At 36.3% G+C, this 20,286-nt stretch overlaps 1 protein-coding gene and 1 long non-coding RNA gene across 2 annotated transcripts in view; one reads left to right on the forward strand and one right to left on the reverse strand.

Moving 5' to 3' along the window:
- Nucleotides 1-182: 182 nt before the first annotated feature.
- RUNDC3B (RUN domain containing 3B) overlaps nucleotides 183-20,286 on the reverse strand; it is a 61,505-nt gene continuing 41,401 nt past the window's right edge. Inside the window, exons 9-11 of the mRNA XM_052802956.1 lie at nucleotides 5,622-5,768; nucleotides 5,131-5,246; nucleotides 183-2,646 (exon numbers count right to left, since the gene is read on the reverse strand). Of these exons, the coding sequence (XP_052658916.1) occupies nucleotides 2,501-2,646; nucleotides 5,131-5,246; nucleotides 5,622-5,768 (409 nt within the window). The 3' untranslated portion in view covers nucleotides 183-2,500. The remainder of the gene's footprint in view (nucleotides 2,647-5,130; nucleotides 5,247-5,621; nucleotides 5,769-20,286) is intronic.
- On the forward strand, nucleotides 5,197-7,791 carry LOC128148776 (uncharacterized). Its single transcript, XR_008237407.1, has 3 exons — nucleotides 5,197-5,270; nucleotides 5,652-5,716; nucleotides 5,931-7,791. It is a non-coding gene; the product is annotated as an uncharacterized LOC128148776 (long non-coding RNA).

Here is a 20,286-nt window from a genome sequence, read left to right on the forward strand (position 1 = left end):
AAAGCCTAAGAGAAAGAAAGTAGTAACAGCAGATTTTGGATCACATTGAATGAAATATAGCAACAAAAACAAAGTCTCCCTGTTTTGCAAGAAAAGAATTTGCTATAAGCTCAATAATACTACAGTTTGTCAAATGGCCTTATTTTATCCTGTCTGATTAAAACAGAGGCAAACCCTAGTAATTAGTGATGATACAAAATGTTTAATTTACATGCAACATTTATGGAACGTCAAGGCAACAAAACATACAGTTTCGGCATTTTTTTCATTTTTTTTGAAAAATTATTAATGTTTATAACTGAGGAGGACACACATAACTGATTTCCCATGCACAAAATGACACCCAGAAACTCACAGTGCTGTCAGACTACATAAAAGACTTCAGTTAAATGACACATGAATTTCACACCAGTAGCTCCAAGAAAAGAGCCATCAGCAAACATGACTGAAGATCATGATTATAGCCCCCTCCAAAATACTGACGTAGTGGGATGTAGAAGTGTTTAACAGCAAACAAAACCGATTAAATCACTGTACCTTGATGTAGAATGTTAACTTGTGGAATCCAGATTCCTTCACTGTATTTGAGGTAAAAATGCATCTCTAGTTTACAAATTAGTATTTAATAATGTTACTCAACTGCCATGAGAGAACAGGTGCTTAATGTGATAACAAAAAAACCAGTTACATGAAGTAATGGACATTCTGACAGTGTATGAAAGGATTTAATGGTCAGTTTATTACAAAGAAATTAACTGAGTGGGTACATGAGGGCTTGAAAGACAAGGTCTGGTGGATTTGGCTAAGCTGCTTAAAAAATCTGCATTAAAATGGCATCAGTAGTTGTTTACCCTGCCATGGATGCAATGACCTCCAGCACTGTGGACTGGAGAGTTGAGGAGATGTATCTGGAACCTCCTCCAGCTAAATCCAACTGCGTTGCATTCCGGAGATGCAAAGCCTCATACTTACAAAGGCTAAACATTTCCTGTAGTTTTTAGTAAAGGTAAGAATGAATCTTCGCTCTTTCAAGCCCACCCTAAAATGACGAGATTATAGTAGTAGTGCCAAGGTACCATTACAAGAGGCAAATCAACTAAAACCATCCAGTGTAGTGACATACTGTAAACATCTAAGAGTAAGCAATAATTAAAAATCTGTCTTGTATTGCAGCTACTCATGTAAACAATTTATGAAACTTCTTTGGCACAAAAAAGCATCTTCCCTAGCACTTATAAATACAACGTACTTACATGCATTTAAGTTTTGTTTAAAAAGTTACTAATCATACTGATAAGCATTACCTTGATTAGCAAAATTCATAGATAAAGGATCCATTGTATCTTACAAAGAATTAAGAATATAGTTTGCAATTCAAAAATTAATTTGCAAACTTTGAAACTGTAGGATAATCTGGAAAGTTAGTTTCATTTAAAAAATGTCTCCCTTCCCCCCTCCCCCTTCAGTAATTTAAATCAATGGCAAGTAATTTGAGAAAACTGACTTAAATTTAAGTTCCGCGGTATTACCTAATCAAGAAAAAATACCTATTGCACTACTACAGGAATGAGAAAAATCTTTAACATGAGAATACTGTCATTACATTGTCTTTGTTTCCCCTTTTTCACTCTCCTTGGGATCTTGCCAATAAACACACAATCCAAACTTCCCAAGGTGCTAACTCCACCATCCTTAGTCCCCATCTTTCCAGCAAGGCCAATAAACCAAGAAGTTTCTTGTATAATGTTTGATTATCTGTAACTCAGGTCACTCAAAAGCATTTAGTGAGTTTCCTCAGCATTTACAAATCGCTAAGTATGCTTGACTTAGATGATCAACTTACATTTGTTATTCACATGCAACTTCAAGAATCAGTAGGAGTATTTCAGTGTGATTCTTCAGTGCGATTCAGACATCTCCTAAGTGCCACGATACTAACAAGAATGCAAAATCTAACATTGAGTCAACTTCAGAAGAGCTGTTGATAGGTTAAATATGCTATTTGAGGTCCTATGCCACATACACAGATGAAAAGCTGGATTTTTAGGTAAAATATTTATTTGCCTACAAAGACTGGCATTAAGGATTCCCTGTCTGTTCTGCAACAGTTGATAGATATTTAAAGCACTGCAGAGAAGCACCGTGGCTGGAGTAGGGCCAGGCCATTGCAAAGAGAAACAAAGGTCGTGGCAGTTAAGTAGGGGACTGATTTGCAACTGTTTCATTTTAAAAATCAGTCATAAGCATCAGGTTATATGTCTGCTACCTGCCCAAGAGCTTTAAATAATTCAAGACTAAAATAGAAAATCTGAAAAGTCCTCTGGGGGAAAAAAAAGTTTGAATGAAAACTGACAGAATTTGTGAATTAAACAGGTAACCATGAAAAGAAAAATAAAGCAGCTTATTTTTTAACTCAGAACTAGCAGTCTTCATTGCAAGTCATTTTATGGAACATAAACCAAATGCATACAACACAAAGCTCTTCCTTCTTGCGTATATCTCAAGATGGTGTTAAGCCTGGACTTGTCATCTCTGTTGTGGGACTTGCAAGATATTCACTTGATTTCAGACTTGTGAGAGATTTGTAGCTTGCTACTGAAGTAAGAGAGCCACAAAGACCAAGCAATGATGGAGTGTCTTCCTTCCCTGTTAAGAAAAACAAGAATTAAGCTAATAATTTTTACAGCACAAGATGACCTGACCACAAAAAAAAAAAAAAAAAAAGAGGGAATAGAAAAAAATGTTTCATCTACACTATTATGAATTACCTATTAGTGCTTCAGCACACGCATACTTCATAAATGCAATTAGGAAGGCATGTAATTTATGCCATACCTTCCCTGTCCAGGTGGTAAAGAGATCCCTACCCATGGACTGCAGGCTGGGCTGTAGTCAGTCTCCTACAGAAGGAGATTCAGAGACTCCACTGACTACACGGTGAACTGAAGTTACTAACTCAAGCACCAGTTTTAGTTGAGTACATTATATATAAATGGGAGTGATGTTACTAATACCACATCAGTACCAGAGATGTAATTTTAAATCCCTCAGAAAGGAGTAGAATTAACTGGAATCAGGATATATTTCTTTAAAAATAAACATGTTTTGTTTTTTAAACCTTGGTAATTTGAAGTGCATTAGGCTCCGACCACCGGAAAAAGCCCTACAGTGCAGGAGCAGCAGTGCAAGTATCTGCCGTGTCATCCACATACACTTGACAGTTAACGTGAAACATACCTATAGGTATAAGACTGCATTGGACAATTTCTCTATTTATTTTATGTCTTTCCTTCTCAGAACATCCATTCAAGTTATTTTGTGACAACTCCGCTAATAAATTACATTATAAAGAATTTGGTCTACCAGCATCTCCCTATTTCATCCTCCTGGCTCACCTGCAGAATAAAAAAGATCACCTTAAACTAGAGATTAAAATGAACTTAAAAAGGTCACAGGCACAAGATTTTATTGATAAGCCAGTCTACCAGATTTTTTTAAAATCACACCTATAAAGTAGCATTTCTTAAAATTGCGTCTCCTGTTCCTGACAGAAAAGTTTTATTCTCATGACAAGGATGTAAGAAAAAAACGAAACAACCCAAATCGTGCCCTGCCCAATAATTCATTGGGGGGGGGTAGGGGGGAGGAAGTGAGATGTAGCTCTCTTGCATCATTTATGGTTCCTGTTAGCGGTTTCCAGTAGATTTTAGGTCTCACCTCTACTAAGCTTTTTTCAAGTGACTGAATATCTTTCCCTAAAGAATGAACTAGATTGAAGACTTTTTAAGTCTTCACTTTTAGAAGAATCTTTATTCCCATAAAAACTACCCTTTAAAGACTACATTCAATTGGAGGACATAAAATACACGAAGAGCAGTGTAACACTGTTTGGGGACAGCCCTTGATTTCAACAAGTGTGGAGCTAAAAATCTGACTACATTAGTGGGCTTAATAGTATTGTGAAAGTTTACTACTTCTAATCTTTTAATTAAAACTGCCATACTGAGAGTTAGACCAGAGGTATTTTAACAGCAGGATCACATACCATCTTATAAAATTATACTAAAGCTTAGGTACTGATGAACCTCAGTAATTTAGAAGTGAGATGTTATGATACCTTTAAAGATAGAGTCTTGAAATCAAAACCTTAACTATTATTATCAGTGATTTTGCCACACCTTTATTTACAGAAGATAAAACAAAGCATAACTTCAAATGATTAACATTGCAAAAAACCAGTTCAAAGTAGATCTGCACAAGAAGTCTCTTCATAATAGCCATGCTGATTCTATTTCACTTTCTCTAAGCTAACTTGAAATAATTTAGATTTTAAGACTGTTCACAGTTTTAAAAAAAGTTCTAAATTTTACATCCTTGATATTTTAAAACCAAGAAATTTTACAGTTATCAACTACTAAGGCTCTGTATTGTCAAGTCTATTTAAAGTTAACATTTGATGAGATACAAAAAGGACTTTTATAGCAGTTTGTTCTGTACCCAAAATACTACTATTTCAGAAGTCTTCCAGCATTTTTCTGCTTTTCACAGTCACCCACAAGATGGAGCAGCTCAACTTTGATAAGATTTTGAAAGGGGGTGTGTTTGTGTATATTACATTTATATACTAGCATGGTTCATATCACGTTCCCCTCTCTGTTTTAACAGAAACACTGTCAGGCTGCATCTCCACAGATAAATGTTGAATGCAAGATGTAAGCATGACAGTGGTAGTTGCAAATCTGGTGCCTTTAATCTTTCTTTTAAGAAACAAAAAAGGAAACTTAAAAAACTCAAAAGATTTGAGTTAGTTATAGCAGAAAGATGACAGAAGATCCTCCTTGTAGCTGAGCTGTCTCTGGTTCCATGATGGAGAAGGAAGATATGCAACATATTTGAAGCTTAGCTTTAAATACAGCGCAAAGTCTTACATTATTGGGGGTGCAGGCATCTTCATAAATGCAAACTTATTTGAAGTATAGTCCTTAGGGAAACTGAAACAATTTCCATAACAATGAAAAAAATATGCTGTTCAATGCATATTTTGTTCACACTGAAAATTCATCTCACAGGGACTGAAGATCAGAGCTATGAAGAATAAAATAAAATGAAGCCACTAGACTGGCTCTGTACCTTCATTTAATAAGTTCATTCCATCCTGCTTCCCATCCTGTGAGTGACCTGGATCCAGAGAGGACTGAGAAAGACTAACTTCTGCTGAAAGTTGGTCCAGACTTTGAAAACTCTTCCTGCAAACCAAGTAATATTTAATAGTAACATATTTAAAGATCTAACTAGATATCTTCAATTGTCCTTAAAAAGTCTTCTAAAAAAACCTAGGCAGTTAATCTTTCTTCTCCTAAATACTCTATTTTTGTTTGTTTGTTTGTTTCCTAAAACACTGTTTTTTCCTAAAGCAATTACTTCCTTTTTTTTTTTTTTTAATTAATCCAAAGGAAGGAAATTTTTATGGTGAGATAAACTGATTTTTTTCTGCCAGCTGATCCTTGTACATTGTAAGAGATAATTCCAATAGGGTACACTTCAGAGTATGCTAAGGGAAAGATAAAATTTTGAGTTTCCCTGTTCCTTTAAAGGTGAATCAAAATAAATATTCAACTTACTCATCCCATTGTTGATTGTGCTTTCTATAGAGTAGAGTGTCCAAGGCAACAGCATTGACATCCAGAGCTCCTGGGGAAGGCCACTGATTGGTGAGGTGAGTAGTTAATTCTTGTCTTGATCTCAAGTCATTATTCTTTAGCACAGTCCTGTGAATAGAAAAATCAGTAAATCTCAGTCTATTAAATGCAATTCCTTAAGGTACAGGAAGAAAAACAGGGCAAATAGTCCTGACCAAGTTGATGTTCTACTTTGAGTGACCAACAGATTGCAGTTTTCATAAAGCATCTTAAACTGTTCATTTTTTCTAGGGGAAGCAACTGAGAAACCTATTGAGAAGGATTTAGGAGCAGAAAAAAGTTGAAGTTAGAATCTTTCTCCAAAAGCAATAAAAAAGCAACAGCATTCTAAAGATTCTTTGTGCCAGCATGATGGTAATTAACAGTCCAACTATTTTGCAAACCAACTATGGGAATGTGATGTCCTTCCCCCCAATTTTTTTTTTTTTTTTTTTTCAGTTTGAACACACCCCCACAATACTTCTACAGAATGAACTAAAAACCAGACATGTTAATTTCATTATATGCTTCCAGGTGAAGTATAACACGTAGTTATTCTGTTTTCTACCACCTTACAGTTCCTAGTAATTTGTTTTTAAATTACAGAAAATGTGTTAACTGAGTACCTTACATGTTCAAATTAGTTTTGCCTCATATTCCCATGAAGCAGACCAGTTTTCTAAAATTCTGGAAATGAGGAAGCTACTATGCCAATATGGGAAGTCATCTGCCAGAAGTCAGACAGAAATAAGGAAAGCACATGGTTCTTCAGGCTCCAAGACAAGATCAGCCTTTTTTAAATTGTACAACCTACCCTTATACTGCTGTAGAACAACTCTAGAAACAAAACTTATATTGCTTGTTAACCCATAACTCCTCCAATCCATGAAATACTAGGCAATAGTAAAATGCTGCTTTACAACAAGTTTGACTATCTGTGGCCTGAAGCAAATAGCTAATGTTACATATCTCCATACCGAATGTACTCAGGAGTTCAAAGCTAAATGCTATGTTGTTATCTGAAATGCCAAACTGCATAGCAAATTAACTATTCATGGTACACATACATTTATGTGAATTCACAAATGACATTGTCAACAGGTCTGTTTTTACAATGCAGTTTTTATTCCGGTGGTATCTGAAGTGGTATCTGACATTAGACAAGAACCTCAGTAAGGGCACATAACACCAACCAAAGAGCCAAAATTTCCCATATAACAAGGTAAGACAATAGCAAGTTCAGTAAGGATTTTTTGGTAGCTGAGTTTGAGAGAGGAGACAGATGCACAGCAATTTTGCAAGAGAAGGTGGTAAAGCACCACAGCAAGCAAAACTATTTTCAAGAAACTTTTCTCAAGATGATGAATTTCCCCAGCGTTCATGCAAGTAGACAATCAACTTTTCTACCCTGGGATCTCCCCCCTCACCCTCCTCTCTGAGGGGTCTATACCACTTTGATAACCCAAAGCTCTCAATAATTTCAAATATCTTGTATGGTATTCACTTCCCCAGGTAATACCCCTAATCCCATGGAGTACATTGAGCATTAAACAGGTCTGTTAAAAGCTTGTTGATTTGAGGAAACTGAAACAGTGACCTAGCATGTTCTTATGAGGTTAGCCAGTTACACTACATCACCTCCTTATTCAGAAGGACTTCTTGTATGTTTTCATAGAAGTTTTGTAACAGGACACAGTTAGCAAATATGTACACAGTAACTAAATGCAAATTCATACATATAACACACATGTGTAAATTCCCATTTGGACAACTCCTGTATGTTATCACCACACAACTCAGCAGCAGTGTTAAGTTATTATTAAACAAACATGCTGAGCAAAGGTGACAAAAACCACACATCTACACATAAGTTGCTAATAGTGGAATTTTGGCACTTTACGTAGGTTTCTATATTGAGGCTTTTTCCACAAATCTTTATGCTATAGTAACCTGAAATGTAACCTTTTCTGTGTGGACAAAGAAATTCTGCAGCAAAGACTAGCCAAACTGCTCCAGGGATTTTAGCATAACAATATTTAAAGACAGTTCCAGTAGATCACTACTTAAACCACTCCACCATGCTCAGGAAGAAAACCAGGCATCAAGTAGGATACAGAAGTGACTATTCTCCTCTTAAAACTTTTATGCTTTTATTTTGAATCTTTAAAAATACGTAAAAATAACTTTGAATATATAAAATCAGTCCAAACACAGTATTCAGTATATATAAAATAGTAGTATAGACAATAGGAAGTTAGACAAAATACACCAGCAGGTGCTGGTAGTTACCACCTGTTTTTTCAGCCTCGTAGATTATTTAGCTGTTTGCTCTTTCGCAGCCATTTTTAAAGTATCATGAGATTCCACTGCAGCAAAGACTTATTAAAGGCACTGCTAGCAAACAGCAATTCTCTCAAGATAAACAAAGGCAGTATCAATTTATGCATATTAACCAGACTTATTTTAAGAGTCAAAGTATTAAACTGCACAGAATCATAGAATCATTTAGGTTGGAAAAGACCCTTAAGGTCATTGAGTCCATACAACCGTAAACCTAGCACTGCCAAGTCCACCACTAAACCATGTCCCTAAGCGCCGTGTCTACGCAACATACATCATCCTCAAACTCTTAATCACCGTAAGGCAAAAATGATACTGCTACAAATATTCAAAAATGTGAAGAGGAAGAGAAATGGGAGACAAAAGCATCTACTATAGAAATGAGTTAAAAAGGAAGGAAATATGATCATGTTTTAATGAAAAACACAGACAAATTTCGAAACAATGTGAAAAAATGCTGCACAAGATTATTGAGTGCTGTCCTGCTCTTGGTCAGACAAGAGGAGCTCTTTCTAGAAGTTAAGAGCTCTCAAAAGACAACAATTTATTTTATCCAAGGCAGATTGAATTTCTACAGTAGCACTCTTGTTCCTTAGAATGCAAACATTGTAACTAGTGCTGGCCAACTCTAGGCTGCAATACTGCAAGGTTTGAATTAGGACTTCATGATCACAATGAGTGCAACGAAGATCTCCTCTATGTGTTTACTGTCAGGCTGTTTAACCAAAAGAAGAATATTACTATTAAAACTTATTTATCTGCTAGTATAGGAAAGTAAGTTTGGCATATAAAAGCTTTCAGAGGAAAAATTAGAATAAAATATTCATAGAGCAAAAATAAGAACTGAAGAATTGGTAGAGAGGTACAAATGGCAAACAGGGGTACTTGTGAAATTTACACATTTCACAAAATATTCAAGAATAAAATATAAAATGAATATTTTCTGTTATTTACACACACATAAAAAAAGGAATTACTGAACACTTTGGGCCTTGACTGGGAAATATTTCAAAAGTGTTACCACAAGTTCACATAAAAATAAAGTAGTATCTAAGCTTCTGTATAAAATGCTGGTCTGTAATAAAACATACTGAACTGGAATGGCCTATGTACAAACAGATTTTATTCTATTGCTTCTGTTCCCAATAACAAACCGCTGGCAAGAAACACGAACTGAAAACCAGAATAACCTGAACGCCTGTAGACCAAGACTAAAAGCCTAGATTTTATGAAGGATATTACCTCATAACTTATAAGGAACAAAATCCATAATACATCATAAGAATAACACTGAAGATCACAAGTATGCAGTTCTATTTTTAAATAAAACTCAATAAAATATCGTTGTATTGGTTTTGTAGCTGTGATGATATAAGGATGATGCAAAATAAGGTTTGTAGACAATACGTTAAGCCATTTAATACGGGAGTAAAAGCAAGGACATTCCAAAAAGGGAAGAGGAAAAGAGAGACAAAGAGTTTACTATAGAGAGAAGTTAAAAAGGAAGGAAATACGACCCAAGTTTGAGTGAAAACAATCAAATGAGCATACACAACAAGCTGTTAACTCCCTTTCTTCAGACTGGAAATAGAAAACTTGAAAGCCAAAAAGAAGATAAAAACAATGGCTTCTAAATGTAATAATCTCAGGAAGGTAGTTGGTACATGGAGAATACAGTGGATCTTAGTAAGAGATTGTATGATTATTTTCTGAATGAAAGGCAGGCAGCATGTGAGGTATAGCTTAATAGGGTATCCTGGACTAACATGGTGAGACTGCAGACTGCAGAAAGTTTTGTGTAGAGTAGGGAGAATATGTAAGAATTTATTATGAGAGCAGGGGGGTTAAACTAATTTATGGTACATCACCTAATCTAGGCATGAAAAAATTCTTGGTTGTCTGAAAGCCTGTGAACTTTCCCCCCCCATCCACTAACTGGTATCTTCTCTACCTACAATCATTTCCATCTCTTTATAATCACATTGGCAAAAAGTAGCAGAAGCTCTCTTTTGTAATCTGCAGAAAGAAAACAATAATGTTTCGTGCTCTGAGCAGTCCTCACCCCAACAAGTATTTTTATAAGATAACTTCATATCATGTTTAAAGTTCTTAAAAACATTACAAAAAATCAAGAAATTGTGAAGAGATGGCAGGCAGAGAGAGAATATTTCTAATTCCTTTGGAAGTAATTGCTGAATTGCTATTTTCATACTGAAAAGTGGTAAAGCAAACCCTGCAAAATGCTTGTTGGGATTTATTACACGAGAGAGGCATTGGTGACACTGGGGACAGAATGTATTTTCAAAAAATAGCTTTTAAAATGGTCTAATATCCTTTGTATTACTTCATGGCATAGATTTTTCCATAATACACATATACAAGAGAAGTATAATATACACAGTCTCACCATGTAAGCCCAGGATACCCTGTTTAAGTTATGACATTTAAATTGTGGTGGTTTTTTTTTTTAATGGCTACAAAAAAAGAAAAACTCCATACAAATTCAAAATACTACTGCAACTAATAATTTGTTAGGAAAAACAAGCAGCAGAATAGAGGAGAACATCATCTTAATGCTAGAATACATCATTAAAAACTAACAAATATTTGGCTTACTTTTATATTTTTTGTTCTCTACATCAGGAACCGCTATTTAAATTAAGCTCCCTTAGAAAACAAACAAAAGTATTCAGTAAAAACATCCTGCTAATAAATTCCTGCCTATTACAAAAGAATACTGATGATTCATTAACTAATCAACACTAACATACTCCCAAGTTAGAAATAAGTGTCTGCTTGAAGTGCACATACATATGCTCTCTCCAGGCCTGTAAATTTACTTACTTTTATTCAAGAATAACAACAACAGCCAGAGTATTAACATCAGGTTTATACAGCTATTCACAGAAACGTCTCTGCGTGCTTTTGACTTTCAGTCCTTTAATTGTGTATTTAAGAAGTAGGGAAAATTGAGATTAGTGAAGTCTTCTAATAAACATCATACTCCACTAGTATTCACTGGCCCTGTCTTTGTCAGGCACTCTCCAGAATATTTACTTGCTGATTTCCTCAACTTTTATTATTTTATTTGAGATGTTTATTTCATGATTTATTATTTTGAGATTATTTATTAAACACAAGCAGAATATCATTATGTATGGTACACATGTAATAATAAAATGCAATTGACAAATTACTGCTCATTTCCATCCCTGCTCCACAGTATACTGCCCTTTCAGTTGTTCTGGTACAATCACATACGAGCCACTCTAAAAATGGATCATCCAAATGGTCAATTTTTTAATTTTTAATTTTTTTTCGAAGCAGCTTTTTTTTTAAAAAAAATAATGCATAAGGTAACCTCACAAACAGTTCTGTTTGCACTACCATCACTTTTGGCAGCTCAGCTACCTCTCAAAAGGATAAGAAATTACTCCTTTGAATTAACACATCTAAGACTTCTGCATCTTGAAAGCGTGACCTGACTTGATTCACCCATTCATAGTGGAGGATGGGGACAAAAGACAACCTGTACGTGGGGTTCCTCCATGCAAAACAGAAATGATATAAAAAGGTGATTATCTTTGGTCACTTACTATACTGTACTATATTACCTCCAGGAATTTAAAAATAAATAAGTAAATAAAAATTAATCTCAAGTTTAGCCCAAGCTAATACAGAAAACCCTTATCTTGGTAACCACATAAAATTTCTGGTCTCATTTCAGCTAGACTGGATTTCCAATTTCCCTGAGATCAAATCCAGATTCATGCCATTGGAAGCCTGTTCTGAAAGACCCATTTACACAGATTTTTTGTTTAACAAACAAAAAGTCAGTTCTGTTTCCAATTATACCTATGAAAAACCAGTAATTTCTTACCTGCAAGTTTAATTTCTCCAAATCCAGAAAATGCCAGTCCAGTTGGCAATTTGCCCTCCTACCAGCAGATGAAGACAGGAAATAAACCAAACAGACTAATTCCCTAAGAAAGGGAATTATATCAGATGAGTGCTCCAGTTCAAGAACTACCTGAGTAGTGAAAAGTAAAAGTGAAAATAAAAGCTTAAAAAAATAAAAACATTTGAATAAGAAAGAACAAGCTTTAAAAACCTTTATTTAGGACAGGAAATATGGAATGCAAACTCAAATTGATAGCATACATGAATATAACTAAAATCTGTAAGAGCAACTCTAAAATAAAAGGGAACTCTCAAATTGTCAGTACTGTAGCAAGACAGTGAGCTGTCTGGACTGGTATGTCATTGGACTTTGAGAAATTAGATCAGCAGGTATGAAAATGAGTTACTTACCAGTAGATTTTGATGCTGCAATATATCACCTCTCTCAGGCTTGTGCCCTGTGCACAGACACAGTATTCCCCAAATTAGATGCCAGAGCAGTTAGATCCCAGCAGACTTTCTAATTGCAGCCGCTGTAGTGAAAAAAAGCAGGCATGTCCTACTGCACCACATTTTCTTACTCTTTCTGACTGGCCAACAGATCTTTGTGTGTCACAGCAACGGTACTAGTTGTGCCACAGAACAGATCCCCTTGAAGCTTCTTCAGCAATCCTTTTAGTCCTCCTTAATTACCTCCTAGAAATTTTGAAATATATCCTCCAGTAGTAAAATTACTGTGATCAATTTTATACAGCCTTTGATTTCCTTGATCTTTGGAGTAACTTCGATAAGCTTATATTGGCAGAAGTACCGGCAGCTTGACTCTTGAGTTCCAGTCTAATTACAGTGGAGATTTTATTTCAGAATACCGACATCCAGAATGGCTCAAACCACACTATAGTATGTTAACTTTGCGTGTGCTCATTAAAATACTACTGCAGTGCACAACTGACACTCTTCATGTCCTTGGACAAATAACCAGGCCTGATTCCTTTGGAGGAAGATAGCAGGCACAATGAAGCCAGTTTCCCCAGATAGTGGGTCTTGACTGAAAACAAGAAAAATACTGAACTTTGCTAGCAACCAAACTATTAAAAAGTAAAGAGCAGCTTTTAATTCAATTCTTCAACTATCAGGTCCTTTCTGCTGGAAAATGGAGGACTCTTAGCAAACAACTTTTTTTGACAGATTATCAAATTTGCCATTAGTAAATATCCTCTCAAACTGAGCTTGTCATTCAAGGATTTTTTTTTCCATGTCAGTCATGTAAATACAAATTATCTGTCTATAGCTGAACTTTTAAAAGAACATTTTTATGGGGGTGGGTTGGGGGAGGTGGGGGGAGAAAATCAAGATCTTCCTTCAGAATGGATCAGGAAAACTTCACCAGAAACAGTGGTCTTCTCAGTAATTTTTTGCCATTTTAACATGCTTCTTCCCTTGGGTTCAGTAAAAACAGCAGTATCAACCACAAAATGGTTGGGTAAACTCTGGGTTGACAGAAAAACCACTCTCTTAAACTTCCACTCACATATTAAGCCAGCAAGAGTTTCAGCAGAGATATCCAACATTATAACTGTAAGATGGAGCTTCTGCATAGAAAAGTATTTGCCAAAACCAGCATAAGCTCCTTCAGAATGCCATGTTTCTAATTACAAAAGAGCAAATATGGCAATGTTGACTTACTTGGAAGGCTGGAAGACCATATTGGTTTAAAAAAAAAAAGGGGGGGGGGTGGCAAAAGGAAAAAAAAAAAAAAGGCAGCAGCAAGATATGAGTCATGTAAGTTCTTCCTGGTAGCTGAATGCAAATTAATACAACTACCAAACTATCCAAACAGTAAGACTGAGCTTCAAAGTCTAAGACAATTGCAGAATGAAAAAAATGCAGGACAAAAATCTGATCTGAGGTGGGGGGCAGGGGGGGAACAAACAAAAAACCACACACACAGGGAAAAGAACAGCAGAAATGGAGAAACAGGAAGGGAAAACAGGTGGCAAATAAAAAATTTTGCCAAATCTAATTTGAGTTATAAGTTGGACAACAAAATACTGAAAATTTTATTATGTTAAGTGGTTGCATAAGAATATCTCAATGACAAACAGAAAAATCACCAATCTAAATCTCAACCACTTGCTATCCAAACAGAAAGGCAGCTAATAGAAGCTTCTTGCTCAAGAAATCAGCTGCTCCTTACAAAAATGAGTATTTTTCACTCGAGTCGGCCAGCATTTTGCTGTAAATATACCAACACAACTTGTCCTTGAAGACACCAATAACTTCAAGAGCTTTTAACTTTTTTAAAATTTCAGGTTTATTTTAATATAAACCTTTTAAACTGCCTTTTAAAAAGGTTTAGAATGAGATACTAAAATAATGAGGGTTTAAAAATAAATCCCTCCCTATCTACTGCATCTTGCAGAGTAAATCCTTTCCTTCAGACTGCTATCAATCCAGAAACTTTTGGCTTCCTGCTGCTGTCTATCCACTCCTTTGTATAACATAAGTATCATATTGCAGCAAACTTCAAAAGAATTCCACAAAACCAAAATCCAAACCACTGCCTAAACAAAACAGTTTTAACATCTGTCAAAATAGGCAATATTTTTTCTATGCTGTTTAAAAAAAAAAAAAAAAGTACAGACAAGTTGAGAAAAGGAGCTGAAAACAGACCAGATTGGAATACTAAGGATTTAAAACTGCTGCTGCAAACTTGAGGGAGACAGAGGACATACAAGAAGCATTACAAATAAAAGTGTGGCTAATGTGAATTATGGTTTGATAGCAAGGATCCACGAAAGCTTTAAAAGGAAAGAAGGATTAGCATTCTCAGTTTTGACATTCTAGGAAAGAAATTCGCCAAGAAGATCAAAGATTAAATTTTAATCTCCCACTTCCTTTCAGTGAGAAAACAAAGCAGCTACAACAAATTGGATTTACTGTACTTACACAGTTGAGGAATTCTGTTTCTTAAAAAAAAAAAAAAAAAAGTCTTACAAGAGGACTATCTGAAGATGAAGGTAAGAGTGCTAAAAAATTGATCCAGCTTTCCTATTTCTCCAGATTATTTAGTTTTTGAGCAAGGATTTCAAAGCCAGGCAAACCACATTTAAAGTTTTACTCACAAGGAGACACAAAACACAGGCTAAATTTCAAAATTTCAAAGCCTTTGCTCAGACCCTTCTGGTTATGTTTCCTTGGACAAGATTTTCTCTGCTTTGTCCCTGACAGCACAGTTATAACCTATATCCTCTACAGCTTTGTGACTTCACCTGTGACCCTCCCTTGCCTGCTCTCAGGCGAAGTATTTGTGGCAGTGCTCTGAAGGCTCTAGAGCATTTGCAAACAGAATCTTGACAAAGCAAGGAAAAGCACAGATACTATTTTCCTAAGCAAGTTTTTTCAATCAAATGGGGCATCATCAATCTTTGGAAAGGAATCATCTTTGCTATAAAGAATACAGTAAATCTTCCTTTAAATACTCCATAATAGATCTGATAGGACATGGTGTATTTGAAACAGAGAAGCTTATTTTGCCTGAACTTAAACATGTATGAATTTACTCTGGCATGCTGCTCTCACAGAACTATTGTGGCTATGTTCAGGTGCTGCCGAGAATGAGCTGATGGACTTCTCTGAAAGGCAGGATGCATTAGCCTGAGCTCAGTGCCATGCTAACACAGGGAAAAATAGGTATGTGGACAGAGTACTCCAACAGTCAGTGCCTAGAAAAGAGTTAAGCATAAGTTACAGGCTATGTACAACTCAGGAGTGGAAACATACACAGAACATTTACTGTAATTAAAGAGCATCACTGAAACAAACAGGTGTCTCAGGGTTGCAACTAAACTGTCATCTCCTGTCTTTAAAAAGACGTTTGTATTATCCAGATAGGAACTGCAGTATTGCTGGATCTATCAGACAACTATATTAAAATATTAAGAATGGAGTACAAGCACTGTTTGGGCCTTGAAAAGACTGACCAATTCTGAAGTAACAGCCAGACAAATTAAACAAATCTAGCTTTAACACTTGCTAAAATACACAAAAAATTCCTAATTATACAGACAAGCTTAATACAATGTAAGATGTGAGTGTCCCTACAATTTAACTTGAGTCTTATCTGTGCCATAACCAAAGACAGAATTCCAAACACTGAAGAGTTTTCTTGACTTTCCTTCCCTCCACATGCCCCTCCACAAAACGTCAGAACAAGGCAGGGATATAGGAAGTAACAGCAGAGGGAGATAAAAAACAGAGCAGTATAAAATATAGCATAGCCACTGAATCTAAGAAATACATTTTCAATACATGTGATAAATTAAAAAAAAAAAATTAAAATATTCCACCAGTTGGGACAAAGGGGCTGTATCATCTTACACGAGGCACACCAGCCTGAAAACCTGAAAAATACCTTAGGAGGAAACCCATGTGGGTAAACATTATGCAAATCAGTATTGTCATTTCAACAAAAATCACAGCAGAAGAAAAAAATTTTAAAGCATTTTAAGTTGAGGGGGTTTTTGCCTTTGTATACAATGCCTTCCTTTTTCCTTATCACTTTACTTAAAAATATTTTTTTGTAAAAGTGATTAGCTTTTATAACATCAGTGAGTCACTATGCAGGAGATGAGTCACTATTCAGGAAATTGATGGAATCTCTCTTGTAATCATACATCAATATTTAACATATATAAATATCAATTTCAGATGCAGAATCTGAACTTCAAAGTTACAAAGATCAGCAGAGTTTGCCTTAGACACACACAGTGTGTAAGCCAAAAGAAAGACTAAGAATCACCCTAAGAGGGAAAAAAGCCTGTTTAAGCTGAGATAGAGTTTTAATGCAATGATGTTGTGGGCAAACAGTTCCAATTTTGCCCAGTCACTTCTTTGACTGGGGTAACTAGTCCTTCAAGGCAGTGGTCTCCAAAGTGTGGTGTGCATGACAAACTTTTGGGGTACAGGAAGAAAATACTTTTTGGACTGTTAATAAATGAAAAAAAAATAGTGTTTATTTCATCTTTATCTCATCCTTTTTCATTTCTATTTTGTGTATGTTTTATAATGTACATCATATTAGTACCGTAGTACATGTATATAATTTATAAATAAATAAATATACCTATATTAGGGGGGTGTGCTCAGAATTTTTGTACTGATGGGGTATGCAATCAAATGTCTCTCTGCTCCAAGAGACATTCAACACTTCTTTGCAGGATCTTAGAGGAGGAAGAAATGGCTGCCTGTGTGAATTCCGAATACTCCAGGATACAGTTCCTTGATGATCTGGGATCCCTCTCCCATCACATTTTGAATGTTACGGAATTCAAACTGTTTTCTTCAGTTATACATGCCATGGATCACAGGCTTCTCTTGGCTGTCCTCCTGTGAGCTGTTATTTTTAAGCACTTTAAGGCCTTAAGAACTGCCCCACCCTCCCTGTAAAAATACACTATTTCTATAGAAGAGTGGAGCCAAAAGTACTGTTCTCTAGTGTTCAACTACAACAAGTCCCAGGCAAAAACACATCCCAGTGATGGCAAACACTTCTGAAGAACGCAAATGAAAGTCAGAATACGCCTCATCATTATTACAATTGACATGTATCACTAGGCAATCACTTCATCTGGAGATGCTGAAAGGGTGGTAGAAGAGCAAGCTGTTCTTAGAATAGAACAGAATAGTTCCAGCTGGAAGAGACTTAAAACGATGATCTAGTCCAACTGCCTGATCACTTCAGGGCTGATCAAAAGTTATAGCGTATTATTAAGGGCATTGTCCAAATGCCTCTTAAACACTGACAGGTATGGGGCATTGATCACCCCTCTAGAAAGCCTGTTCAAGTGTTTGACCACCCTCTTGGTACAGAAATGTTTCCTAATATCTAGTCTGATCCTTCTTCTCAATCAGCTGTGCATTAGTTTAAATGTGTCTGACTGATGATCAGGTGGTCTACTGCAGTTTCACTTGATTTGCCATCAGACACCTGCCAACAACATGAGACATTCAGTCCCCAGATGGGTGAGCATATTATGAAGAAATCCAATTAAGTTGAGAGACACAAAAAAAATGTTACTCCTTTATGAAGAACTAATTTGATACATTTTCAGCTTCACTATTTTCCAGATATTGGTATTCATGAGATCCACGAAATGGCTTTTAACTAAATTGAAAACTGTGTTCATTGTAGTTTGGATACTCAAGCGTGTGAGACAAAGTTACGAATACTGAAAATTGTAGAACACTGTTTTGCATAGCAGCTGTAAAATAAAAATTACTTCCAGGTTTCTCCAATCTCCTATCTCCATATTTATTTCATGCTTTACAGCAAACTGTCTTATTAAGTGTGAACATGGAAAAGTTTATCTGTAGGTAAACTAATTTATAACCTGAAGGCCTTGTTGATCACTAGTGTTATCTGGTTTCGAAGTCAGCAACAATAACAACGTATACTGTCATGAAAGTCAGATCTCTATTCCCCACGCCCCTCCTTTTTTTTGGGGGGGGGGGGGGGGGGGAGGGGGGGGGCAGGTAGGGAAGGCAGACCAGATATAAACTTGGATTCTGCCCAGATCCATTGAAAATATATGTAAAACATTTTGACTTGCATGCCTGTGAAATACCATTTTGGAAACATCAACAAATACCCAACAGAAATATGCAGTGGTAGAACTTGCTACCTTAACAACAACAGCCAGTGGAATAGAAAAGCATCATTAAAAAGAAAATATAGAATGTTTATTTATAACAGTTTCCATTACACAGCAAATGATCCTAAATCAGATCTCAAAGTGTTTTACAAACAGTAATATAGTATGTCTCAGGCAGAATTACAATCCCAAACTTGCTCTTACCTGCTGATAAAGAATTCAAAAAGATTATAGCATACATTCACTACTTCAAAATGCTACAAATGGTAGGGGAGCAAAACACTAAGATTTGGGATTACGTGAACACCATTCTAAAACAGCTGGACCATAAAAAGCAATTGGCCAAAACTCATGCCTCATTACAGACACATTAATGATACAGCATATTCTGCTGCCAGGTCAGAATAAAAAACACAAGAATGGAAAAAAAAAAAGAGAAAAAAAGAGAGAGGAGAGGAGAGGAGAGGAGAGGAGAGGAGAGGAGAGGAGAGGAGAGGAGAGGAGAGGAGAGGAGAGGAGAGGAGAGGAGAGGAGAGGAGAGGAGAGGAGAGGAGAGGAGAGGAGAGGAGAGGAGAGGAGAGGAGAGGAGAGGAGAGGAGAGGAGAGGAGAGGAGAGGAGAGGAGAGGAGAGGAGAGGAGAGGAGAGGAGAGGAGAGGAGAGGGGGGAAAAGGGGGGAAAGGGGGGGAAAGGGGGGAAAGGGGGGGAAAAGGGGGGAAAAGGGGGGAAAAGGGGGGAAAAGGGGGGAAAAGGGGGGAAAGAATGATTAAAAGATGTTAATTATGACTGGTGTTGACCATCAGAAACCTGCTAGGAATAGTTCTTCCCTTCCTTCACCCCCATAAGGAACTATGAGTTCCTAACATACTTTAAGAAGAGTTCATCTGACAGGCACGCTAAACTCACAGAAATAACAATGCAAAATTATACCTCTCTCTCTCCAAATATCTAGTGTAGTCCAGGCTCCTGACTGCAGTGTCTCACAAACAGCTATACAAGAACACACTGTCAAGATACAACAGAAACTGCTCCACAATTTGAGCCTTTACGTAAGAAAGCCAGCAAACAAAAATCAAATGCCAAAGACTGAGATCTTTAGAATAGTCTGACTGCATAAAGCTCAGCTAAAAATTAACAGCAGGTCTGAACATTCAAAATTTCCAAGTATCAGAGTGGGTTTAAATGAGCTCACACCTTCCCCGCACCTCCCCCAAATAATCAGGGAGGCCAAAGAATTATAACATGAATCATTAGCTATATCAGCAAGTTCAGAAAAAGAACTCAAGAACAGGTATCTCAAAAGCTTACAGGCAATCAGAAAAAGAAAAAAAAAAAGACTCAGAAAAACATCTTTTTTTTCCCCTCAACTCTGAAATTGGTGTAAATAAAATGCAAATGCTGTATTCCTGAGGATTTTCATAAAATCCATTTCAAGCACTGGCAATAAAATGACCTACCACAAGACAGTGAGAGAGGAAGGGAAAAAAAAAAAGACAATACAAACCAAAAAGACTTTGTTTACAAGCTAGAAGTACTTTTTACTGCATAGAAAAGACCCTTCTGGGTGGTGTCTCTGTGAGACATTAGGCAGAGGGAACCAAAGTACCCCAAAGCCATCTTTATATTCTCTTCATCCTGTATTGTTTCAAAGGCCACAGATGACTTCCACTTTACTTCAGGGCTCAGACACAAACAAATTACTCCAGATATAAGGTAA

This window comes from Harpia harpyja, chromosome 1 (genome assembly GCF_026419915.1).
Source record: "Harpia harpyja isolate bHarHar1 chromosome 1, bHarHar1 primary haplotype, whole genome shotgun sequence".
Lineage (NCBI taxonomy): Eukaryota > Metazoa > Chordata > Aves > Accipitriformes > Accipitridae > Harpia > Harpia harpyja.